This window comes from Gadus chalcogrammus, chromosome 12, assembly GCF_026213295.1.
Source record: "Gadus chalcogrammus isolate NIFS_2021 chromosome 12, NIFS_Gcha_1.0, whole genome shotgun sequence".
NCBI lineage: Eukaryota > Metazoa > Chordata > Actinopteri > Gadiformes > Gadidae > Gadus > Gadus chalcogrammus.
The window spans coordinates 10,669,993-10,693,165 of NC_079423.1; the positions used below are offsets into that span (position 1 = coordinate 10,669,993).

At 44.1% G+C, this 23,173-nt stretch overlaps 2 protein-coding genes, 25 non-coding genes and 1 pseudogene across 29 annotated transcripts in view; 26 read left to right on the forward strand and 2 right to left on the reverse strand.

The window, feature by feature from the left end:
• Window positions 1–178: 178 nt before the first annotated feature.
• On the reverse strand, window positions 179–3,393 carry LOC130393667 (uncharacterized). The gene is made up of 8 exons (XM_056604379.1): window positions 3,072–3,393; window positions 2,896–2,966; window positions 2,619–2,798; window positions 2,376–2,437; window positions 2,241–2,285; window positions 2,101–2,148; window positions 1,927–2,016; window positions 179–1,842 (listed from the first exon to the last, which is right to left on the reverse strand). Exons 1-8 carry the CDS (start codon window positions 3,245–3,247, stop codon window positions 1,819–1,821), a joined length of 696 nt encoding a protein of 231 aa, XP_056460354.1. The 5' UTR covers window positions 3,248–3,393; the 3' UTR covers window positions 179–1,818.
• LOC130393665 (putative nuclease HARBI1) lies at window positions 192–3,399 on the forward strand (annotated as a pseudogene).
• Window positions 3,400–3,728: 329 nt separating this feature from the next.
• Window positions 3,729–3,848, forward strand: LOC130394181 (5S ribosomal RNA). The gene has a single exon (XR_008897365.1). It is a non-coding gene; the product is annotated as a 5S ribosomal RNA (ribosomal RNA).
• Window positions 3,849–4,985: 1,137 nt separating this feature from the next.
• On the forward strand, window positions 4,986–5,104 carry LOC130396482 (5S ribosomal RNA). The gene has a single exon (XR_008899117.1). It is a non-coding gene; the product is annotated as a 5S ribosomal RNA (ribosomal RNA).
• A 529-nt stretch (window positions 5,105–5,633) lies between these two features.
• Window positions 5,634–5,752, forward strand: LOC130399831 (5S ribosomal RNA). Its single transcript, XR_008902328.1, has one exon. It is a non-coding gene; the product is annotated as a 5S ribosomal RNA (ribosomal RNA).
• A 519-nt stretch (window positions 5,753–6,271) lies between these two features.
• LOC130394075 (5S ribosomal RNA) lies at window positions 6,272–6,390 on the forward strand. Its single transcript, XR_008897269.1, has one exon. It is a non-coding gene; the product is annotated as a 5S ribosomal RNA (ribosomal RNA).
• A 529-nt stretch (window positions 6,391–6,919) lies between these two features.
• On the forward strand, window positions 6,920–7,038 carry LOC130400417 (5S ribosomal RNA). The gene has a single exon (XR_008902897.1). It is a non-coding gene; the product is annotated as a 5S ribosomal RNA (ribosomal RNA).
• Window positions 7,039–7,567: 529 nt separating this feature from the next.
• On the forward strand, window positions 7,568–7,686 carry LOC130394067 (5S ribosomal RNA). The gene has a single exon (XR_008897262.1). It is a non-coding gene; the product is annotated as a 5S ribosomal RNA (ribosomal RNA).
• A 529-nt stretch (window positions 7,687–8,215) lies between these two features.
• Window positions 8,216–8,334, forward strand: LOC130400418 (5S ribosomal RNA). Its single transcript, XR_008902899.1, has one exon. It is a non-coding gene; the product is annotated as a 5S ribosomal RNA (ribosomal RNA).
• Window positions 8,335–8,863: 529 nt separating this feature from the next.
• LOC130394987 (5S ribosomal RNA) lies at window positions 8,864–8,982 on the forward strand. Its single transcript, XR_008898093.1, has one exon. It is a non-coding gene; the product is annotated as a 5S ribosomal RNA (ribosomal RNA).
• A 529-nt stretch (window positions 8,983–9,511) lies between these two features.
• On the forward strand, window positions 9,512–9,630 carry LOC130394988 (5S ribosomal RNA). The gene has a single exon (XR_008898094.1). It is a non-coding gene; the product is annotated as a 5S ribosomal RNA (ribosomal RNA).
• A 529-nt stretch (window positions 9,631–10,159) lies between these two features.
• On the forward strand, window positions 10,160–10,278 carry LOC130394655 (5S ribosomal RNA). The gene has a single exon (XR_008897792.1). It is a non-coding gene; the product is annotated as a 5S ribosomal RNA (ribosomal RNA).
• Window positions 10,279–10,807: 529 nt separating this feature from the next.
• On the forward strand, window positions 10,808–10,926 carry LOC130395662 (5S ribosomal RNA). Its single transcript, XR_008898692.1, has one exon. It is a non-coding gene; the product is annotated as a 5S ribosomal RNA (ribosomal RNA).
• Window positions 10,927–11,455: 529 nt separating this feature from the next.
• Window positions 11,456–11,574, forward strand: LOC130395160 (5S ribosomal RNA). The gene has a single exon (XR_008898247.1). It is a non-coding gene; the product is annotated as a 5S ribosomal RNA (ribosomal RNA).
• Window positions 11,575–12,103: 529 nt separating this feature from the next.
• Window positions 12,104–12,222, forward strand: LOC130395224 (5S ribosomal RNA). The gene has a single exon (XR_008898304.1). It is a non-coding gene; the product is annotated as a 5S ribosomal RNA (ribosomal RNA).
• Window positions 12,223–12,751: 529 nt separating this feature from the next.
• LOC130395479 (5S ribosomal RNA) lies at window positions 12,752–12,870 on the forward strand. The gene has a single exon (XR_008898531.1). It is a non-coding gene; the product is annotated as a 5S ribosomal RNA (ribosomal RNA).
• Window positions 12,871–13,118: 248 nt separating this feature from the next.
• On the reverse strand, window positions 13,119–16,335 carry LOC130393666 (uncharacterized). 3 transcript variants are annotated; one of them, XM_056604378.1, is made up of 8 exons: window positions 16,012–16,333; window positions 15,836–15,906; window positions 15,559–15,738; window positions 15,316–15,377; window positions 15,180–15,224; window positions 15,040–15,087; window positions 14,866–14,955; window positions 13,119–14,781 (listed from the first exon to the last, which is right to left on the reverse strand). In XM_056604378.1, the coding sequence occupies exons 1-8, from the start codon at window positions 16,185–16,187 to the stop codon at window positions 14,758–14,760; spliced, it is 696 nt and encodes a 231-aa protein (XP_056460353.1). In that variant the 5' UTR covers window positions 16,188–16,333; the 3' UTR covers window positions 13,119–14,757. The 3 variants fall into 3 exon arrangements, 1 of the variants encoding a protein (XP_056460353.1); XR_008897119.1 differs by having other exon boundaries at window positions 13,119–14,955; window positions 15,616–15,738; window positions 16,012–16,335; XR_008897118.1 differs by having other exon boundaries at window positions 13,119–14,955; window positions 16,000–16,333.
• A 333-nt stretch (window positions 16,336–16,668) lies between these two features.
• Window positions 16,669–16,787, forward strand: LOC130399832 (5S ribosomal RNA). The gene has a single exon (XR_008902329.1). It is a non-coding gene; the product is annotated as a 5S ribosomal RNA (ribosomal RNA).
• Window positions 16,788–17,306: 519 nt separating this feature from the next.
• Window positions 17,307–17,425, forward strand: LOC130394076 (5S ribosomal RNA). The gene has a single exon (XR_008897270.1). It is a non-coding gene; the product is annotated as a 5S ribosomal RNA (ribosomal RNA).
• A 529-nt stretch (window positions 17,426–17,954) lies between these two features.
• Window positions 17,955–18,073, forward strand: LOC130401158 (5S ribosomal RNA). The gene has a single exon (XR_008903616.1). It is a non-coding gene; the product is annotated as a 5S ribosomal RNA (ribosomal RNA).
• Window positions 18,074–18,602: 529 nt separating this feature from the next.
• On the forward strand, window positions 18,603–18,721 carry LOC130394433 (5S ribosomal RNA). The gene has a single exon (XR_008897591.1). It is a non-coding gene; the product is annotated as a 5S ribosomal RNA (ribosomal RNA).
• Window positions 18,722–19,250: 529 nt separating this feature from the next.
• On the forward strand, window positions 19,251–19,369 carry LOC130395505 (5S ribosomal RNA). Its single transcript, XR_008898555.1, has one exon. It is a non-coding gene; the product is annotated as a 5S ribosomal RNA (ribosomal RNA).
• A 529-nt stretch (window positions 19,370–19,898) lies between these two features.
• LOC130394440 (5S ribosomal RNA) lies at window positions 19,899–20,017 on the forward strand. The gene has a single exon (XR_008897597.1). It is a non-coding gene; the product is annotated as a 5S ribosomal RNA (ribosomal RNA).
• A 530-nt stretch (window positions 20,018–20,547) lies between these two features.
• LOC130399940 (5S ribosomal RNA) lies at window positions 20,548–20,666 on the forward strand. The gene has a single exon (XR_008902432.1). It is a non-coding gene; the product is annotated as a 5S ribosomal RNA (ribosomal RNA).
• A 529-nt stretch (window positions 20,667–21,195) lies between these two features.
• On the forward strand, window positions 21,196–21,314 carry LOC130400702 (5S ribosomal RNA). Its single transcript, XR_008903178.1, has one exon. It is a non-coding gene; the product is annotated as a 5S ribosomal RNA (ribosomal RNA).
• Window positions 21,315–21,836: 522 nt separating this feature from the next.
• Window positions 21,837–21,955, forward strand: LOC130401152 (5S ribosomal RNA). Its single transcript, XR_008903609.1, has one exon. It is a non-coding gene; the product is annotated as a 5S ribosomal RNA (ribosomal RNA).
• A 519-nt stretch (window positions 21,956–22,474) lies between these two features.
• LOC130401167 (5S ribosomal RNA) lies at window positions 22,475–22,593 on the forward strand. The gene has a single exon (XR_008903626.1). It is a non-coding gene; the product is annotated as a 5S ribosomal RNA (ribosomal RNA).
• A 529-nt stretch (window positions 22,594–23,122) lies between these two features.
• Window positions 23,123–23,173, forward strand: part of LOC130395573 (5S ribosomal RNA) — a 119-nt gene continuing 68 nt past the window's right edge. The window contains exon 1 of the ribosomal RNA XR_008898617.1: window positions 23,123–23,173. This exon is cut by the window's right edge and continues 68 nt beyond it. This is a non-coding gene — a ribosomal RNA (5S ribosomal RNA).

Consider the following 23,173-nt stretch of genomic DNA (forward strand, 5'->3'; position numbering starts at 1 on the left):
GGAGGATTTAAGCAACATACAAAAACTGACAACGTCTCTCAAAACTATTTTTGTGAAACATGAGGACAGTATAGTGATACTGCCAGCAGGGAGCACCAGAGAGCTGAACCGACAGTTGTACATTTCTTAAACTTTCACCAACACAAACACGCACGCTCACTTCAGTGGGGTGTTCCACAAAGCCGGTTTTATCACATAACCGGGTAAGTGAACCCAGGGTTTTCGGTAACCCTAGGTTTTCCGTTCCAAAAGGATCACGGTATGTTAGTTGCTATAGCAACATATGCTCTGAATCAAACCTGCCGGTTTTATCACATAACCGGGTAAGTTAACCCAGGGTTTGCGGTAACCCGAGGTTTTCCGTTCCAAAAGGATCAAGGTATCTTAGTTGCTATAGCAACATATGCTCTGAATCAAACCTGGTCGGAGCAGGTTTTGCGCAGGTTAAGTTAAAAGATAACCCGGTTTTGCTCAGGGTATTTAAACCCGCGTTCACCACAGCTTTTACGTGATCACAATGGCATGCCCTTTTGACGAGAGGCCGATTGATATCGGAGCGCAAATAATTCGTGCCATTCACAGAGAGAGATTAATTAGACCACGGCTCGACATATTGTCCTTTCCGGAGGACTTTTTGCTGGAGAGATATCGTTTTTCACGTGATTCTTTGCTTTATTTAAATAACCTTCTCCAACCATACATTGCAAATGTGACCAATCGTGGATCTGCCCTCAGTCCACTCCAAACAATTTGCACAGCTCTCCGTTTTTTTTGCGACGGGAAGCTTTTTGTACAGCGTAGGAGATGCTGAGCACATAGGCAAAGCCACGGTCTGCCGCTCAGTACGTAAAGTCTGTCTTGCGCTGAAGCGGTTGTTGCGGAACTTCATCGTATTTCCAGGCCATAAACCCACGAGACGCATGAAAATGGAGTTTCACCAACTTGCAGGTCAGCATTATCTACTTTACGTGTTCCCAAATGGCACCGAAATTACCCTCGTTGACTTTTCATCTGGGTGTTTTATTTCAGGATTTCCAAATGTAATTGGGTGCATTGATGGCACACAAGTGCCCATACTGGCCCCATCTATAAATGAGGCAGATTATGTGAACAGGAAAGGCTATCACAGTATAAATGTTCAGGTAAGTGTACACTGCCTATATTGGATATTTCCAATATCTCCATGGTTTGTTAATCGCTGTCGATCTTTTTCTTTTATCACTAGATGATATGTGATGCTTCCCACATGATCACCAATGTAGAGGCAAAATGGCCTGGTTCAGTCCACGATGCAAGGATGTATCGTGAATCCAATTTGAGCCGTAAATTTCAAGAGGGTGAGTTGCATTCTGAACATATCATAGATCTCATATAATTGTGCTTGTGCAAGATAGCTCAAAGTTTGTATTTGATCGCAGGGCAATTCGATGGGTGGATCCTAGGAGATCGAGGGTATCCATGCCTCCCGACGCTCATCACCCCGTACCCTAATCCCGCTCCTGGACCACAGACTACATTAAACCGGGCACACAGCAGAACCCGCGTTAAGATTGAAAACACATTCGGGATATTGAAGTCCAGATTTCAATGCCTACGTGGACTAAGGGTTTGTCCGGAACGGGCATGCGACATTATTGTTGCATGCGCCGTCCTCCACAATATCGCCACCCTGCGCAAAGAGATGCCTCCCCCCTTTGACCCGTTCCTCGAGGAGGAACACATTCCCCAAATGGATTCAAGGGCTGGACAAAGGATGCGGGAACACATTTGCCAAAATCACTTCAATTAAAAAAAAAAAAACACCCAACACTGTTTTTATCAATCATTTTTATTCTTTAGTTGCTGAGGGAGGAAAAATAATATAATTAGACATTGAATAGCAATATCATGTCCGCGTTGAATTTCTGCCCAACCTCCTTTTTTTACCTCTATCAGCAGCTTCGTGTACTCCATTTGCAAATCAGCCTTAGCGATTTCCCGCTGAAGATGAAGTCGATATAATTCTTTAGTAGTCAACTGAAATAGAGGAAAATATTGTTTTAACATTCAAGCGACATACTTGGCCAATAAATTAAGTGAGTAGCCTAGGATATGTCTTACATGCTGATATTGCGACCCTGATGTACCCGCCGCTTCCTCGACCACAGTCTGTTAAGAGACAAGTGAGTTTGAGAACACTGTTAGTTTGGTTGAATCGTCAATAATGACTTGGAACTGGCAAGAAAAAGCGAGGCCTATACCTCAGTTCTTTCAGACCCATCCATGGCAATATTTTCATCGGCCTCCTGTCATACAAAGAGCAAATATAGGCCTATTGGCTGAGTATTTTGAGATGCGCTTACAACAGAAATGTAAAAAAAAAAAACCAGGCCTACCGGACTTGCATAAACTGGAGGATTCGTAGCCGGCTCGATTAAAAGCAATACTCCGTCTTGATCTGTGAAGTTGATTAATTAGTCACGTTTAGGAATAGAGCCACATAGGCCTATACAGCAGGCATACAACAAACATGGGGTTTTCTACCCAGCTACAAAATAACATTTGGAACATTTGCGCTATGACACACACACGGCTTGCATGCGTTCGCATACAAAAAATGAAATAACAAAAAAACCTACATTCAACCAGTGGGTTGACAGTGGACGGAGATGGCCCCGGACTCTCGGAGGAGGTACCTCCAGGTATCCCCTCCATGCCAGGGCGCCCTGCATTAATGGTTAGAGCCAGCTCCTCAACCGTGGTGAAGGTAATTGGAGGGCCCGATCCAGTCTGCCGACTGTCGGCCCTCTTACGATTGGCTTTAAAAATAAAAAAATGGGCTATTAAAATACAGGAGCAGTGACAAATAGGCCTATGATATGACAAATATGTAGGACGATGGTGGGAAAAGCTTACCAGCTTGTATAACGTTTTTGTATTTCATTTTTACTTGTTCCCGAGTTCGTTTGGGGGCCGTCGGATTACATCTTTATAGATAACAGATTATGGAATGTTAAGAAAGCTTAACTGAGATAGGTAATGAATGGATTCAGTTCAAATATTTAGGATAGTGCTTTTACCATGACACTTACGAATTTACGCGGTCAGCTATCCTCTGCCAGGCTTTATTTCTCATTATGGAAGATGCTTTAGTGTTGCATTTCCTCATTATCACTCCCTTTTCCTCATCGTAACTCTCCAGGAGAACCTGGAGGTCGAGATCTGAGAAATATGCGGCCCGTTTCGCCATATTGATCGGTAATTCCATGATCCATACATCACGTCTTTATAGGTTTGGCGTGGACGCGCACAACCCTGTGTTAACCAACCGCGAGGTGATTGAACTAATGCATAACCGCTGCTGTGGAACCGAAAACTCTGGGTTGGTCGGCACAGGGTCAATCACCCTAGAGTTCAGCGTTAACTCAGTGTTTGTTTAACCTCCGTTCGTGGAACACCCCTCAGATCATGGGAGGACGTCAAAAAATCACCACCCATTCTCTGACACTTTAACCGTTAACCTTGGTTCAAACATTTAACATCACACGCACACGCAGTGTATTTCAGATAATTAATGAATTCAGATGTCACAATGATCGTTTACATGGATAAGGAGTCCTACTGAATCAATTACTGCCGTTTATATCTAACTAATGATTGTTTTTGTAAGAGTGTAACGTCGAGCCTCAGCAGCTTTCTCACTCCTTATGTGCTACTGTATAAAACCTGGTTTTGCGCCTGTACTAATTGCTTACGGCCATACCACCCTGAACACGCCCGATCTCGTCTGATCTCGGAAGCTAAGCAGGGTCGGGCCTGGTTAGTACTTGGATGGGAGACCTCCTCAGAAGCCCAGGTTGCTGTAAGTAGTGACTGGTGTCACCAAAAGAAAAAAAAAAAAAACACGCCCGATCTCGTTTGATCTCGGAAGCTAAGCAGGGTCGGGCCTGGTTAGTACTTGGATGGGAGACCTCCTCAGAAGCCCAGGTTGCTGTAAGTAGTGAGGAGAAAAATGACATGAATGACATGGATGATGATGACGATGAGGAGGAAGAAGCTGATGATGATGATGCTGATGATAAAGAGGACATTAAAGTTAGTGACGGAGATGAGGCAGACGATGAAGATAAAGGAATTGAGGAGGTTGACGGAGAACCCACTAACCTTAACGCTGGGTGGGCAGATGCAATGGCCAAGATTCTGCAGAAGAAAAAACCCCAGCGAGCAAACCAATGATACTGGTGAAGAGCAAGGAGTTGGACATGGTGAAGGTGAAGGAGAAACAAGAAGAAAAAGAGAAGCGAGAAAGAGGAGAGAAAGAGAAGAGAGAGAGAAAAGAAAGAAGAGAGGAGAGAGAGGAAAAAAAAAAAAAAAAAAAAAACACGCCCGATCTCGTTTGATCTCGGAAGCTAAGCAGGGTCGGGCCTGGTTAGTACTTGGATGGGACACCGCCTGGGAATACCAGGTGCTGTAAGCTTTTTCTTTTTCAACTCGAGCTCATTGCCTCCGTGGCCTACCGTGGCGTACCGTGACCTGATGTTTACTGCCAACCGCTTTGGAGGATTTAAGCAACATACAAAAACTGACAACGTCTCTCAAAACTATTTTTGTGAAACATGAGGACAGTATAGTGATACTGCCAGCAGGGAGCACCAGAGAGTTGAACCGACAGTTGTACATTTCTTAAACTTTCACCAACACAAACACGCACGCTCACTTCAGATCATGGGAGGACGTCAAAAAATCACCACCCATTCTCTGACACTTTAACCGTTAACCTTGGTTCAAACATTTAACATCACACGCACACGCAGTGTATTTCAGATAATTAATGAATTCAGATGTCACAATGATCGTTTACATGGATAAGGAGTCCTACTGAATCAATTACTGCCGTTTATATCTAACTAATGATTGTTTTTGTAAAAGTGTAACGTCAAGCCTCAGCAGCTTTCTCACTCCTTATGTGCTACTGTATAAAACCTGGTTTTGCGCCTGCATTTAATGCTTACGGCCATACCACCCTGAACACGCCCGATCTCGTCTGAACTCGGAAGCTAAGCAGGGTCGGGCCTGGTTAGTACTTGGATGGGAGACCGCCTGGGAATACCAGGTGCTGTAAGCATTTTCTTTTTCAACTCGAGCTCATTGACTCTGTGGCCTACCGTGGCGTACCGTGACCTGATGTTTACTGCCAACCGCTTTGGAGGATTTAAGCAACATACAAAAACTGACAACGTCTCTCAAAACTATTTTTGTGAAACATGAGGACAGTATAGTGATACTGCCAGCAGGGAGCACCAGAGAGCTGAACCGACAGTTGTACATTTCTTAAACTTTCACCAACACAAACACGCACGCACACTTCAGATCATGGGAGGACGTCAAAAAATCACCACCCATTCTCTGACACTTTAACCGTTAACCTTGGTTCAAACATTTAACATCACACGCACACGCAGTGTATTTCAGATAATTAATGAATTCAGATGTCACAATGATCGTTTACATGGATAAGGAGTCCTACTGAATCAATTACTGCCGTTTATATCTAACTAATGATTGTTTTTGTAAGAGTGTAACGTCGAGCCTCAGCAGCTTTCTCACTCCTTATGTGCTACTGTATAAAACCTGGTTTTGCGCCTGCACTAATTGCTTACGGCCTTACCACCCTGAACACGCCCGATCTCGTCTGATCTCGGAAGCTAAGCAGGGTTGGGCCTGGTTAGTACTTGGATGGGAGACCGCCTGGGAATACCAGGTGCTGTAAGCTATTTCTTTTTCAACTCGAGCTCATTGACTCCGTGGCGTACCGTGACCTGATGTTTACTGCCAACCGCTTTGGAGGATTTAAGCAACATACAAAAACTGACAACGTCTCTCAAAACTATTTTTGTGAAACATGAGGACAGTATAGTGATACTGCCAGCAGGGAGCACCAGAGAGCTGAACCGACAGTTGTACATTTCTTAAACTTTCACCAACACAAACACGCACGCTCACTTCAGATCATGGGAGGACGTCAAAAAATCACCACCCATTCTCTGACACTTTAACCGTTAACCTTGGTTCAAACATTTAACATCACACGCACACGCAGTGTATTTCAGATAATTAATGAATTCAGATGTCACAATGATCGTTTACATGGATAAGGAGTCCTACTGAATAAATTACTGCCGTTTATATCTAACTAATGATTGTTTTTGTAAGAGTGTAACGTCGAGCCTCAGCAGCTTTCTCACTCCTTATGTGCTACTGTATAAAACCTGGTTTTGCGCCTGCACTAATTGCTTACGGCCATACCACCCTGAACACGCCCGATCTCGTCTGATCTCGGAAGCTAAGCAGGGTCGGGCCTCATTAGTACTTGGATGGGAGACCGCCTGGGAATACCAGGTGCTGTAAGCTTTTCCTTTTTCAACTCGAGCTCATTGCCTCCGTGGCCTACTGTGACCTACCGTGACCTGATGTTTACTGCCAACCGCTTTGGAGGATTTAAGCAACATACAAAGACTGACAACGTCTCTCAAAACTATTTTTGTGAAACATGAGGACAGTATAGTGATACTGCCAGCAGGGAGCACCAGAGAGCTGAAACGACAGTTGTACATTTCTTAAACTTTCACCAACACAAACACGCACGCTCACTTCAGATCATGGGAGGACGTCAAAAAATCACCACCCATTCTCTGACACTTTAACCGTTAACCTTGGTTCAAACATTTAACATCACACGCACACGCAGTGTATTTCAGATAATTAATGAATTCAGATGTCACAATGATCGTTTACATGGATAAGGAGTCCTACTGAATCAATTACTGCCGTTTATATCTAACTAATGATTGTTTTTGTAAAAGTGTAACGTCAAGCCTCAGCAGCTTTCTCACTCCTTATGTGCTACTGTATAAAACCTGGTTTTGCGCCTGAACTAATTCCTTACGGCCATACCACCCTGAACACGCCCGATCTCGTCTGACCTCGGAAGCTAAGCAGGGTTGGGCCTGGTTAGTACTTGGATGGGAGACCGCCTGGGAATACCAGGTGCTGTAAGCTTTTTCTTTTTCAACTCGAGCTCATTGCCTCCGTGGCCTACCGTGGCGTACCGTGACCTGATGTTTACTGCCAACCGCTTTGGAGGATTTAAGCAACATACAAAAACTGACAACGTCTCTCAAAACTATTTTTGTGAAACATGAGGACAGTATAGTGATACTGCCAGCAGGGAGCACCAGAGAGCTGAACCGACAGTTGTACATTTCTTAAACTTTCACCAACACAAACACGCACGCTCACTTCAGATCATGGGAGGACGTCAAAAAATCACCACCCATTCTCTGACACTTTAACCGTTAACCTTGGTTCAAACATTTAACATCACACGCTCACGCAGTGTATTTCAGATAATTAATGAATTCAGATGTCACAATGATCGTTTACATGGATAAGGAGTCCTACTGAATCAATTACTGCCGTTTATATCTAACTAATGATTGTTTTTGTAAAAGTGTAATGTCGAGCCTCAGCAGCCTTCTCACTCCTTATGTGCTACTGTATAAAACCTGGTTTTGCGCCTGCATTAATTCCTTACGGCCATACCACCCTGAACACGCCCGATCTCGTCTGATCTTGGAAGCTAAGCAGGGTCGGGCCTGGTTAGTACTTGGATGGGAGACCGCCTGGGAATACCTGGTGCTGTAAGCTTTTTCTTTTTCAACTCGAGCTCATTGCCTCCGTGGCCTACCGTGGCGTACCGTGACCTGATGTTTACTGCCAACCGCTTTGGAGGATTTAAGCAACATACAAAAACTGACAACGTCTCTCAAAACTATTTTTGTGAAACATGAGGACAGTATAGTGATACTGCCAGCAGGGAGCACCAGAGAGCTGAACCGACAGTTGTACATTTCTTAAACTTTCACCAACACAAACACGCACGCTCACTTCAGATCATGGGAGGACGTCAAAAAATCACCACCCATTCTCTGACACTTTAACCGTTAACCTTGGTTCAAACATTTAACATCACACGCACACGCAGTGTATTTCAGATAATTAATGAATTCAGATGTCACAATGATCGTTTACATGGATAAGGAGTCCTACTGAATCAATTACTGCCGTTTATATCTAACTAATGATTGTTTTTGTAAAAGTGTAATGTCGAGCCTCAGCAGCTTTCTCACTCCTTATGTGCTACTGTATAAAACCTGGTTTTGCGCCTGAACTAATTCCTTACGGCCATACCACCCTGAACACGCCCGATCTCGTCTGACCTCGGAAGCTAAGCAGGGTTGGGCCTGGTTAGTACTTGGATGGGAGACCGCCTGGGAATACCAGGTGCTGTAAGCTTTTTCTTTTTCAACTCGAGCTCATTGCCTCCGTGGCCTACCGTGGCGTACCGTGACCTGATGTTTACTGCCAACCGCTTTGGAGGATTTAAGCAACATACAAAAACTGACAACGTCTCTCAAAACTATTTTTGTGAAACATGAGGACAGTATAGTGATACTGCCAGCAGGGAGCACCAGAGAGCTGAACCGACAGTTGTACATTTCTTAAACTTTCACCAACACAAACACGCACGCTCACTTCAGATCATGGGAGGACGTCAAAAAATCACCACCCATTCTCTGACACTTTAACCGTTAACCTTGGTTCAAACATTTAACATCACACGCTCACGCAGTGTATTTCAGATAATTAATGAATTCAGATGTCACAATGATCGTTTACATGGATAAGGAGTCCTACTGAATCAATTACTGCCGTTTATATCTAACTAATGATTGTTTTTGTAAAAGTGTAACGTCAAGCCTCAGCAGCTTTCTCACTCCTTATGTGCTGCTGTATAAAATCTGGTTTTGCGCCTGAACTAATTGCTTGCGGCGATACCAACCTGAACACGCCTGATCTCGTCTGATCTCGGAAGCTAAGCAGGGTCGGGCCTGGTTAGTACTTGGATGGGAGACCGCCTGGGAATACCAGGTGCTGTAAGCTTTTTCTTTTTCAACTCGAGCTCATTGCCTCCGTGGCCTACCGTGGCGTACCGTGACCTGATGTTTACTGCCAACCGCTTTGGAGGATTTAAGCAACATACAAAAACTGACAACGTCTCTCAAAACTATTTTTGTGAAACATGAGGACAGTATAGTGATACTGCCAGCAGGGAGCACCAGAGAGCTGAACCGACAGTTGTACATTTCTTAAACTTTCACCAACACAAACACGCACGCTCACTTCAGATCATGGGAGGACGTCAAAAAATCACAGCCCATTCTCTGACACTTTAACCGTTAACCTTGGTTCAAACATTTAACATCACACGCTCACGCAGTGTATTTCAGATAATTAATGAATTCAGATGTCACAATGATCGTTTACATGGATAAGGAGTCCTACTGAATCAATTACTGCCGTTTATATCTAACTAATGATTGTTTTTGTAAAAGTGTAACGTCAAGCCTCAGCAGCTTTCTCACTCCTTATGTGCTGCTGTATAAAATCTGGTTTTGCGCCTGAACTAATTGCTTGCGGCGATACCAACCTGAACACGCCTGATCTCGTCTGATCTCGGAAGCTAAGCAGGGTCGGGCCTGGTTAGTACTTGGATGGGAGACCGCCTGGGAATACCAGGTGCTGTAAGCTTTTTCTTTTTCAACTCGAGCTCATTGCCTCCGTGGCCTACCGTGGCGTACCGTGACCTGATGTTTACTGCCAACCGCTTTGGAGGATTTAAGCAACATACAAAAACTGACAACGTCTCTCAAAACTATTTTTGTGAAACATGAGGACAGTATAGTGATACTGCCAGCAGGGAGCACCAGAGAGCTGAACCGACAGTTGTACATTTCTTAAACTTTCACCAACACAAACACGCACGCTCACTTCAGATCATGGGAGGACGTCAAAAAATCACCACCCATTCTCTGACACTTTAACCGTTAACCTTGGTTCAAACATTTAACATCACACGCTCACGCAGTGTATTTCAGATAATTAATGAATTCAGATGTCACAATGATCGTTTACATGGATAAGGAGTCCTACTGAATCAATTACTGCCGTTTATATCTAACTAATGATTGTTTTTGTAAAAGTGTAATGTCGAGCCTCAGCAGCTTTCTCACTCCTTATGTGCTACTGTATAAAACCTGGTTTTGCGCCTGAACTAATTCCTTACGGCCATACCACCCTGAACACGCCTGATCTCGTCTGACCTCGGAAGCTAAGCAGGGTTGGGCCTGGTTAGTACTTGGATGGGAGACCGCCTGGGAATACCAGGTACTGTAAGCTTTTTCTTTTTCAACTCGAGCTCATTGCCTCCGTGGCCTACTGTGGCGTACCGTGACCTGATGTTTACTGCCAACCGCTTTGGAGGATTTAAGCAACATACAAAAACTGACAACGTCTCTCAAAACTATTTTTGTGAAACATGAGGACAGTATAGTGATACTGCCAGCAGGGAGCACCAGAGAGCTGAACCGACAGTTGTACATTTCTTAAACTTTCACCAACACAAACACGCACGCTCACTTCAGATCATGGGAGGACGTCAAAAAATCACCACCCATTCTCTGACACTTTAACCGTTAACCTTGGTTCAAACATTTAACATCACACGCTCACGCAGTGTATTTCAGATAATTAATGAATTCAGATGTCACAATGATCGTTTACATGGACAAGGAGTCCTACTGAATCAATTACTGCCGTTTATATCTAACTAATGATTGTTTTTGTAAAAGTGTAACGTCAAGCCTCAGCAGCTTTCTCACTCCTTATGTGCTGCTGTATAAAATCTGGTTTTGCGCCTGAACTAATTGCTTGCGCCGATACCAACCTGAACACGCCTGATCTCGTCTGATCTCGGAAGCTAAGCAGGGTCGGGCCTGGTTAGTACTTGGATGGGAGACCGCCTGGGAATACCAGGTGCTGTAAGCTTTTTCTTTTTCAACTCGAGCTCATTGCCTCCGTGGCCTACCGTGGCGTACCGTGACCTGATGTTTACTGCCAACCGCTTTGGAGGATTTAAGCAACATACAAAAACTGACAACGTCTCTCAAAACTATTTTTGTGAAACATGAGGACAGTATAGTGATACTGCCAGCAGGGAGCACCAGAGAGCTGAACCGACAGTTGTACATTTCTTAAACTTTCACCAACACAAACACGCACGCTCACTTCAGATCATGGGAGGACGTCAAAAAATCACCACCCATTCTCTGACACTTTAACCGTTAACCTTGGTTCAAACATTTAACATCACACGCTCACGCAGTGTATTTCAGATAATTAATGAATTCAGATGTCACAATGATCGTTTACATGGATAAGGAGTCCTACTGAATCAATTACTGCCGTTTATATCTAACTAATGATTGTTTTTGTAAAAGTGTAACGTCAAGCCTCAGCAGCTTTCTCACTCCTTATGTGCTACTGTATAAAACCTGGTTTTGCGCCTGCACTAATTGCTTACGGCCATACCACCCTGAACACGCCCGATCTCGTCTGATCTAGGAAGCTAAGCAGGGTCGGGCCTGGTTAGTACTTGGATGGGAGACCGCCTGGGATTACCAGGTGCTGTAAGCTTTTTCTTTTTCAACTCGAGCTCATTGCCTCCGTGGCCTACCGTGGCGTACCGTGACCTGATGTTTACTGCCAACCGCTTTGGAGGATTTAAGCAACATACAAAAACTGACAACGTCTCTCAAAACTATTTTTGTGAAACATGAGGACAGTATAGTGATACTGCCAGCAGGGAGCACCAGAGAGCTGAACCGACAGTTGTACATTTCTTAAACTTTCACCAACACAAACACGCACGCTCACTTCAGATCATGGGAGGACGTCAAAAAATCACCACCCATTCTCTGACACTTTAACCGTTAACCTTGGTTCAAACATTTAACATCACACGCTCACGCAGTGTATTTCAGATAATTAATGAATTCAGATGTCACAATGATCGTTTACATGGATAAGGAGTCCTACTGAATCAATTACTGCCGTTTATATCTAACTAATGATTGTTTTTGTAAAAGTGTAACGTCAAGCCTCAGCAGCTTTCTCACTCCTTATGTGCTACTGTATAAAATCTGGTTTTGCGCCTGCACTAATTGCGTGCGGCCATACCAACCTGAACACGCCTGATCTCGTCTGATCTCGGAAGCTAAGCAGGGTCGGGCCTGGTTAGTACTTGGATGGGAGACCGCCTGGGAATACCAGGTGCTGTAAGCTTTTTCTTTTTCAACTCGAGCTCATTGCCTCCGTGGCCTACCGTGGTGTACCGTGACCTGATGTTTACTGCCAACCGCTTTGGAGGATTTAAGCAACATACAAAAACTGACAACGTCTCTCAAAACTATTTTTGTGAAACATGAGGACAGTATAGTGATACTGCCAGCAGGGAGCACCAGAGAGCTGAAACGACAGTTGTATATTTCTTAAACTTTCACCAACACAAACACGCACGCTCACTTCAGATCATGGGAGGACGTCAAAAAATCACCACCCATTCTCTGACACTTTAACCGTTAACCTTGGTTCAAACATTTAACGTCACACGCACACGCAGTGTATTTCAGATAATTAATGAATTCAGATGTCACAATGATCGTTTACATGGATAAGGAGTCCTACTGAATCAATTACTGCCGTTTATATCTAACTAATGATTGTTTTTGTAAAAGTGTAACGTCGAGCCTCAGCAGCTTTCTCACTCCTTATGTGCTACTGTATAAAACCTGGTTTTGCGCCTGCACTAATTGCTTACCGCCATACCACCCTGAACACGCCCGATCTAGTCTGAACACGGAAGCTAAGCAGGGTCGGGCCTGGTTAGTACTTGGATGGGAGACCGCCTGGGAATACCAGGTGCTGTAAGCTTTTTCTTTTTCAACTCGAGCTCATTGCCTCCGTGGCCTACCGTGACCTGATGTTTACTGCCAACCGCTTTGGAGGATTTAAGCAACATACAAAAACTGACAACGTCTCTCAAAACTATTTTTGTGAAACATGAGGACAGTATAGTGATACTGCCAGCAGGGAGCACCAGAGAGCTGAACCGACAGTTGTACATTTCTTAAACTTTCACCAACACAAACACGCACGCTCACTTCAGTGGGGTGTTCCACAAAGCCGGTTTTATCACATAACCGGGTAAGTGAACCCAGGGTTTTCGGTAACCCTAGGTTTTCCGTTCCAAAAGGATCACGGTATGTTAGTTGCTATAGCAACATATGCTCTGAATCAAACCTGCCGGTTTTATCACATAACCGGGTAAGTTAACCCAGGGTTTGCGGTAACCCGAGGTTTTCCGTTCCAAAAGGATCAAGGTATCTTAGTTGCTATAGCAACATATGCTCTGAATCAAACCTGGTCGGAGCAGGTTTTGCGCAGGTTAAGTTAAAAGATAACCCGGTTTTGCTCAGGGTATTTAAACCCGCGTTCACCACAGCTTTTACGTGATCACAATGGCATGCCCTTTTGACGAGAGGCCGATTGATATCGGAGCGCAAATAATTCGTGCCATTCACAGAGAGAGATTAATTAGACCACGGCTCGACATATTGTCCTTTCCGGAGGACTTTTTGCTGGAGAGATATCGTTTTTCACGTGATTCTTTGCTTTATTTAAATAACCTTCTCCAACCATACATTGCAAATGTGACCAATCGTGGATCTGCCCTCAGTCCACTCCAAACAATTTGCACAGCTCTCCGTTTTTTTGCGACGGGAAGCTTTTTGTACAGCGTAGGAGATGCTGAGCACATAGGCAAAGCCACGGTCTGCCGCTCAGTACGTAAAGTCTGTCTTGCGCTGAAGCGGTTGTTGCGGAACTTCATCGTATTTCCAGGCCATAAACCCACGAGACGCATGAAAATGGAGTTTCACCAACTTGCAGGTCAGCATTATCTACTTTACGTGTTCCCAAATGGCACCGAAATTACCCTCGTTGACTTTTCATCTGGGTGTTTTATTTCAGGATTTCCAAATGTAATTGGGTGCATTGATGGCACACAAGTGCCCATACTGGCCCCATCTATAAATGAGGCAGATTATGTGAACAGGAAAGGCTATCACAGTATAAATGTTCAGGTAAGTGTACACTGCCTATATTGGATATTTCCAATATCTCCATGGTTTGTTAATCGCTGTCGATCTTTTTCTTTTATCACTAGATGATATGTGATGCTTCCCACATGATCACCAATGTAGAGGCAAAATGGCCTGGTTCAGTCCACGATGCAAGGATGTATCGTGAATCCAATTTGAGCCGTAAATTTCAAGAGGGTGAGTTGCATTCTGAACATATCATAGATCTCATATAATTGTGCTTGTGCAAGATAGCTCAAAGTTTGTATTTGATCGCAGGGCAATTCGATGGGTGGATCCTAGGAGATCGAGGGTATCCATGCCTCCCGACGCTCATCACCCCGTACCCTAATCCCGCTCCTGGACCACAGACTACATTAAACCGGGCACACAGCAGAACCCGCGTTAAGATTGAAAACACATTCGGGATATTGAAGTCCAGATTTCAATGCCTACGTGGACTAAGGGTTTGTCCGGAACGGGCATGCGACATTATTGTTGCATGCGCCGTCCTCCACAATATCGCCACCCTGCGCAAAGAGATGCCTCCCCCCTTTGACCCGTTCCTCGAGGAGGAACACATTCCCCAAATGGATTCAAGGGCTGGACAAAGGATGCGGGAACACATTTGCCAAAATCACTTCAATTAAAAAAAAAAAAACACCCAACACTGTTTTTATCAATCATTTTTATTCTTTAGTTGCTGAGGGAGGAAAAATAATATAATTAGACATTGAATAGCAATATCATGTCCGCGTTGAATTTCTGCCCAACCTCCTTTTTTTACCTCTATCAGCAGCTTCGTGTACTCCATTTGCAAATCAGCCTTAGCGATTTCCCGCTGAAGATGAAGTCGATATAATTCTTTAGTAGTCAACTGAAATAGAGGAAAATATTGTTTTAACATTCAAGCGACATACTTGGCCAATAAATTAAGTGAGTAGCCTAGGATATGTCTTACATGCTGATATTGCGACCCTGATGTACCCGCCGCTTCCTCGACCACAGTCTGTTAAGAGACAAGTGAGTTTGAGAACACTGTTAGTTTGGTTGAATCGTCAATAATGACTTGGAACTGGCAAGAAAAAGCGAGGCCTATACCTCAGTTCTTTCAGACCCATCCATGGCAATATTTTCATCGGCCTCCTGTCATACAAAGAGCAAATATAGGCCTATTGGCTGAGTATTTTGAGATGCGCTTACAACAGAAATGTAAAAAAAAAAAAACCAGGCCTACCGGACTTGCATAAACTGGAGGATTCGTAGCCGGCTCGATTAAAAGCAATACTCCGTCTTGATCTGTGAAGTTGATTAATTAGTCACGTTTAGGAATAGAGCCACATAGGCCTATACAGCAGGCATACAACAAACATGGGGTTTTCTACCCAGCTACAAAATAACATTTGGAACATTTGCGCTATGACACACACACGGCTTGCATGCGTTCGCATACAAAAAATGAAATAACAAAAAAACCTACATTCAACCAGTGGGTTGACAGTGGACGGAGATGGCCCCGGACTCTCGGAGGAGGTACCTCCAGGTATCCCCTCCATGCCAGGGCGCCCTGCATTAATGGTTAGAGCCAGCTCCTCAACCGTGGTGAAGGTAATTGGAGGGCCCGATCCAGTCTGCCGACTGTCGGCCCTCTTACGATTGGCTTTAAAAATAAAAAAATGGGCTATTAAAATACAGGAGCAGTGACAAATAGGCCTATGATATGACAAATATGTAGGACGATGGTGGGAAAAGCTTACCAGCTTGTATAACGTTTTTGTATTTCATTTTTACTTGTTCCCGAGTTCGTTTGGGGGCCGTCGGATTACATCTTTATAGATAACAGATTATGGAATGTTAAGAAAGCTTAACTGAGATAGGTAATGAATGGATTCAGTTCAAATATTTAGGATAGTGCTTTTACCATGACACTTACGAATTTACGCGGTCAGCTATCCTCTGCCAGGCTTTATTTCTCATTATGGAAGATGCTTTAGTGTTGCATTTCCTCATTATCACTCCCTTTTCCTCATCGTAACTCTCCAGGAGAACCTGGAGGTCGAGATCTGAGAAATATGCGGCCCGTTTCGCCATATTGATCGGTAATTCCATGATCCATACATCACGTCTTTATAGGTTTGGCGTGGACGCGCACAACCCTGTGTTAACCAACCGCGAGGTGATTGAACTAATGCATAACCGCTGCTGTGGAACCGAAAACTCTGGGTTGGTCGGCACAGGGTCAATCACCCTAGAGTTCAGCGTTAACTCAGTGTTTGTTTAACCTCCGTTCGTGGAACACCCCTCAGATCATGGGAGGACGTCAAAAAATCACCACCCATTCTCTGACACTTTAACCGTTAACCTTGGTTCAAACATTTAACATCACACGCACACGCAGTGTATTTCAGATAATTAATGAATTCAGATGTCACAATGATCGTTTACATGGATAAGGAGTCCTACTGAATAAATTACTGCCGTTTATATCTAACTAATGATTGTTTTTGTAAGAGTGTAACGTCGAGCCTCAGCAGCTTTCTCACTCCTTATGTGCTACTGTATAAAACCTGGTTTTGCGCCTGCACTAATTGCTTACGGCCTTACCACCCTGAACACGCCCGATCTCGTCTGATCTCGGAAGCTAAGCAGGGTTGGGCCTGGTTAGTACTTGGATGGGAGACCGCCTGGGAATACCAGGTGCTGTAAGCTATTTCTTTTTCAACTCGAGCTCATTGACTCCGTGGCGTACCGTGACCTGATGTTTACTGCCAACCGCTTTGGAGGATTTAAGCAACATACAAAAACTGACAACGTCTCTCAAAACTATTTTTGTGAAACATGAGGACAGTATAGTGATACTGCCAGCAGGGAGCACCAGAGAGCTGAACCGACAGTTGTACATTTCTTAAACTTTCACCAACACAAACACGCACGCTCACTTCAGATCATGGGAGGACGTCAAAAAATCACCACCCATTCTCTGACACTTTAACCGTTAACCTTGGTTCAAACATTTAACATCACACGCACACGCAGTGTATTTCAGATAATTAATGAATTCAGATGTCACAATGATCGTTTACATGGATAAGGAGTCCTACTGAATAAATTACTGCCGTTTATATCTAACTAATGATTGTTTTTGTAAGAGTGTAACGTCGAGCCTCAGCAGCTTTCTCACTCCTTATGTGCTACTGTATAAAACCTGGTTTTGCGCCTGCACTAATTGCTTACGGCCATACCACCCTGAACACGCCCGATCTCGTCTGATCTCGGAAGCTAAGCAGGGTCGGGCCTCATTAGTACTTGGATGGGAGACCGCCTGGGAATACCAGGTGCTGTAAGCTTTTCCTTTTTCAACTCGAGCTCATTGCCTCCGTGGCCTACTGTGACCTACCGTGACCTGATGTTTACTGCCAACCGCTTTGGAGGATTTAAGCAACATACAAAGACTGACAACGTCTCTCAAAACTATTTTTGTGAAACATGAGGACAGTATAGTGATACTGCCAGCAGGGAGCACCAGAGAGCTGAAACGACAGTTGTACATTTCTTAAACTTTCACCAACACAAACACGCACGCTCACTTCAGATCATGGGAGGACGTCAAAAAATCACCACCCATTCTCTGACACTTTAACCGTTAACCTTGGTTCAAACATTTAACATCACACGCACACGCAGTGTATTTCAGATAATTAATGAATTCAGATGTCACAATGATCGTTTACATGGATAAGGAGTCCTACTGAATCAATTACTGCCGTTTATATCTAACTAATGATTGTTTTTGTAAAAGTGTAACGTCAAGCCTCAGCAGCTTTCTCACTCCTTATGTGCTACTGTATAAAACCTGGTTTTGCGCCTGCAGTAATTGATTACGGCCATACCACCCTGAACACGCCCGATCTCGTCTGATCTCGGAAGCTAAGCAGGGTCGGGCCTGGTTAGTACTTGGATGGGAGACCGCCTGGGAATACCAGGTGCTGTAAGATTTTTCTTTTTCAACTCGAGCTCATTGACTCCGTGGCCTACCGTGGCGTACCGTGACCTGATGTTTACTGCCAACCGCTTTGGAGGATTTAAGCAACATACAAAAACTGACAACGTCTCTCAAAACTATTTTTGTGAAACATGAGGACAGTATAGTGATACTGCCAGCAGGGAGCACCAGAGAGCTGAACCGACAGTTGTACATTTCTTAAACTTTCACCAACTCAAACACGCACGCTCACTTCAGATCATGGGAGGACGTCAAAAAATCACCACCCATTCTCTGACACTTTAACCGTTAACCTTGGTTCAAACATTTAACATCACACGCACACGCAGTGTATTTCAGATAATTAATGAATTCAGATGTCACACTGATCGTTTACTTGGATAAGGAGTCCTACTGAATCAATTACTGCCGTTTATATCTAACTAATGATTGTTTTTGTAAAAGTGTAACGTCAAGCCTCAGCAGCTTTCTCACTCCTTATCTGCTACTGTATAAAACCTGGTTTTGCGCCTGTACTAATTGCTTACGGCCAAACCACCCTGAACAAACCCGATCTCGTCTGATCTTGGAAGCTAAGCAGGGTCGGGCCTGGTTAGTACTTGGATGGGAGACCGCCTGGGAATACCAGGTGCTGTAAGCTTTTTCTTTTTCAACTCGAGCTCATTGCCTCCGTGGCCTACCGTGGCGTACCGTGACCTGATGTTTACTGCCAACCGCTTTGGAGGATTTAAGCAACATACAAAAACTGACAACGTCTCTCAAAACTATTTTTGTGAAACATGAGGACAGTATAGTGATACTGCCAGCAGGGAGCACCAGAGAGCTGAACCGACAGTTGTACATTTCTTAAACTTTCACCAACACAAACACGCACGCTCACTTCAGATCATGGGAGGACGTCAAAAAATCACCACCCATTCTCTGACACTTTAACCGTTAACCTTGGTTCAAACATTTAACATCACACGCACACGCAGTGTATTTCAGATAATTAATGAATTCAGATGTCACAATGATCGTTTACATGGATAAGGAGTCCTACTGAATCAATTACTGCCGTTTATATCTAACTAATGATTGTTTTTGTAAAAGTGTAACGTCAAGCCTCAGCAGCTTTCTCACTCCTTATCTGCTACTGTATAAAACCTGGTTTTGCGCCTGTACTAATTGGTTACGGCCAAACCACCCTGAACACGCCCGATCTCGTCTGATCTTGGAAGCTAAGCAGGGTCGGGCCTGGTTAGTACTTGGATGGGAGACCGCTTGGGAATACCAGGTGCGGTAAGCTTTTTCTTTTTCAACTCGAGCTCATTGCCTCCGTGGCCTACCGTGGCGTACCGTGACCTGATGTTTACTGCCAACCGCTTTGGAGGATTTAAGCAACATACAAAAACTGACAACGTCTCTCAAAAATATTTTTGTGAAACATGAGGACAGTATAGTGATACTGCCAGCAGGGAGCACCAGAGAGCTGAAACGACAGTTGTACATTTCTTAAACTTTCACCAACACAAACACGCACGCTCACTTCAGATCATGGGAGGACGTCAAAAAATCACCACCCATTCTCTGACACTTTAACCGTTAACCTTGGTTCAAACATTTAACATCACACGCACACGCAGTGTATTTCAGATAATTAATGAATTCAGATGTCACAATGATCGTTTACATGGATAAGGAGTCCTACTGAATCAATTACTGCCGTTTATATCTAACTAATGATTGTTTTTGTAAAAGTGTAACGTCGAGCCTCAGCAGCTTTCTCACTCCTTATGTGCTACTGTATAAAACCTGGTTTTGCGCCTGCACTAATTGGTTACGGCCATACCACCCTGAACACGCCCGATCTCGTCTGATCTCAGAAGCTAAGCAGGGTCGGGCCTGGTTAGTACTTGGGTGGGAGACCGCCTGGGAATACCAGGTGCTGTAAGCTTTTTCTTTTTTCAACTCGAGCTCATTGACTCCGTGGCCTACCGTGGCGTACCGTGACCTGATGTTTACTGCCAACCGCTTTGGAGGATTTAAGCAACATACAAAAACTGACAACGTCTCTCAAAACTATTTTTGTGAAACATGAGGACAGTATAGTGATACTGCCAGCAGGGAGCACCAGAGAGCTGAAACGACAATTGTACATTTCTTAAACTTTCACCAACACAAACACGCACGCTCACTTCAGATCATGGGAGGACGTCAAAATATCACCACCCATTCTCTGACACTTTAACCGTTAACCTTGGTTCAAACATTTAACATCACACGCACACGCAGTGTATTTCAGATAATTAATGAATTCAGATGTCACAATGATCGTTTACATGGATAAGGAGTCCTACTGAATCAATTACTGCCGTTTATATCTAACTAATGATTGTTTTTGTAAAAGTGTAACGTCGAGCCTCAGCAGCTTTCTCACTCCTTATCTGCTACTGTATAAAACCTGGTTTTGCGCCTGCACTAATTGCTTACGGCCATACCACCCTGAACACGCCCGATCTCGTCTGATCTCGGAAGCTAAGCAGGGTCGGGCCTGGTTAGTACTTGGATGGGAGTCCGCCTGGGAATACCAGGTGCTGTAAGCTTTTTCTTTTTCAACTCGAGCTCATTGCCTCCGTGGCCTACCGTGGCGTACCGTGACCTGATGTTTACTGCCAACCGCTTTGGAGGATTTAAGCAACATACAAAAACTGACAACGTCTCTCAAAACTATTTTTGTGAAACATGAGGACAGTATAGTGATACTGCCAGCAGGGAGCACCAGAGAGCTGAAACGACAGTTGTACATTTCTTAAACTTTCACCAACACAAACACGCACGCTCACTTCAGATCATGGGAGGACGTCAAAAAATCACCACCCATTCTCTGACACTTTAACCGTTAACCTTGGTTCAAATATTTAACATCACACGCACACGCAGTGTATTTCAGATAATTAATGAATTCAGATGTCACAATGATCGTTTACATGGATAAGGAGTCCTACTGAATCAATTACTGCCGTTTATATCTAACTAATGATTGTTTTTGTAAAAGTGTAACGTCGAGCCTCAGCAGCTTTCTCACTCCTTATGTGCTACTGTATAAAACCTGGTTTTGCGCCTGCACTAATTGCTTACGGCCATACCACCCTGAACACGCCCGATCTCGTCTGATCTCAGAAGCTAAGCAGGGTCGGGCCTGGTTAGTACTTGGGTGGGAGACCGCCTGGGAATACCAGGTGCTGTAAGCTTTTTCTTTTTTCAACTCGAGCTCATTGACTCCGTGGCCTACCGTGGCGTACCGTGACCTGATGTTTACTGCCAACCGCTTTGGAGGATTTAAGCAACATACAAAAACTGACAACGTCTCTCAAAACTATTTTTGTGAAACATGAGGACAGTATAGTGATACTGCCAGCAGGGAGCACCAGAGAGCTGAAACGACAGTTGTACATTTCTTAAACTTTCACCAACACAAACACGCACGCTCACTTCAGATCATGGGAGGACGTCAAAAAATCACCACCCATTCTCTGACACTTTAACCGTTAACCTTGGTTCAAACATTTAACATCACACGCACACGCAGTGTATTTCAGATAATTAATGAATTCAGATGTCACAATGATCGTTTACATGGATAAGGAGTCCTACTGAATCAATTACTGCCGTTTATATCTAACTAATGATTTTTTTTCTAAAAGTGTAACGTCGAGCCTCAGCAGCTTTCTCACTCCCACTGTATAAAACCTGGTTTTGCGCCGGCACTAATTGCTTACGGCCATACCACCCTAAACACGCCCGATCTCGTCTGATCTCGGAAGCTAAGCAGGGTCGGGCCTGGTTAGTACTTGGATGGGAGCCCGCCTGGGAATACCAGGTGCTGTAAGCTTTTTCTTTTTCAACTCGAGCTCATTGACTCCGTGACGTACCGTGACCTGATGTTTACTGCCAACCGCTTTGGAGGATTTAAGCAACATACAAAAACTGACAACGTCTCTCAAAACTGTTTTTGTGAAACATGAGGACAGTATAGTGATACTGCCAGCAGGGAGCACCAGAGAGCTGAACCGACAGTTGTACATTTCTTAAACTTTCACCAACACAAACACGCACGCTCACTTCAGATCATGGGAGGACGTCAAAAAATCACCACCCATTCTCTGACACTTTAACCGTTAACCTTGGTTCAAACATTTAACATCACACGCACACGCAGTGTATTTCAGATAATTAATGAATTCAGATGTCACAATTATCGTTTACATGGATAAGGAGTCCTACTGAATCAATTACTGCCGTTTATATCTAACTAATGATTGTTTTTGTAAAAGTGTAACGTCAAGCCTCAGCAGCTTTCTCACTCCTTATGTGCTACTGTATAAAACCTGGTTTTGCGCCTGCACTAATTGCTTACGGCTATACCAGCCTGAACACGCCCGATCTCGTCTGATCTCGGAAGCTAAGCAGGGTCGGGCCTGGTTAGTACTTGGATGGGAGACCGCCTGGGAATACCAGGTGCTGTAAGCTTTTTCTTTTTTCAACTCGAGCTCATTGACTCCGTGGCCTACCGTGGCGTACCGTGACCTGATGTTTACTGCCAACCGCTTTGGAGGATTTAAGCAACATACAAAAACTGACAACGTCTCTCAAAACTATTTTTGTGAAACATGAGGACAGTATAGTGATACTGCCAGCAGGGAGCACCAGAGAGCTGAAACGACAATTGTACATTTCTTAAACTTTCACCAACACAAACACGCACGCTCACTTCAGATCATGGGAGGACGTCAAAATATCACCACCCATTCTCTGACACTTTAACCGTTAACCTTGGTTCAAACATTTAACATCACACGCACACGCAGTGTATTTCAGATAATTAATGAATTCAGATGTCACAATGATCGTTTACATGGATAAGGAGTCCTACTGAATCAATTACTGCCGTTTATATCTAACTAATGATTGTTTTGTAAAAGTGTAACGTCGAGCCTCAGCAGCTTTCTCACTCCTTATGTGCTACTGTATAAAACCTGGTTTTGCGCCTGCACTAATTGCTTACGGCTATACCAGCCTGAACACGCCCGATCTCGTCTGATCTCGGAAG

What these genes read in the sequence shown, in the direction of transcription:
- LOC130393667 (XM_056604379.1), bottom strand. Translation starts at nt 3,247, where the DNA reads ATGGAATTACCGATCAATATGGCGAAACGGGCCGCATATTTCTCAGAT. An exon ending in ATAGCTGACCGCGTAAATTC is followed by an intron (nt 2,967 to 3,071) that starts GTAAGTGTCATG and finishes TTATCTATAAAG; the next exon opens with ATGTAATCCGACGGCCCCCA. An exon ending in TGTCAACCCACTGGTTGAAT is followed by an intron (nt 2,438 to 2,618) that starts GTAGGTTTTTTT and finishes TCAACTTCACAG; the next exon opens with ATCAAGACGGAGTATTGCTT.
- LOC130393666 (XM_056604378.1), bottom strand. Translation starts at nt 16,187, where the DNA reads ATGGAATTACCGATCAATATGGCGAAACGGGCCGCATATTTCTCAGAT. An exon ending in ATAGCTGACCGCGTAAATTC is followed by an intron (nt 15,907 to 16,011) that starts GTAAGTGTCATG and finishes TTATCTATAAAG; the next exon opens with ATGTAATCCGACGGCCCCCA. An exon ending in ATGGGTCTGAAAGAACTGAG is followed by an intron (nt 15,088 to 15,179) that starts GTATAGGCCTCG and finishes GTCTCTTAACAG; the next exon opens with ACTGTGGTCGAGGAAGCGGC.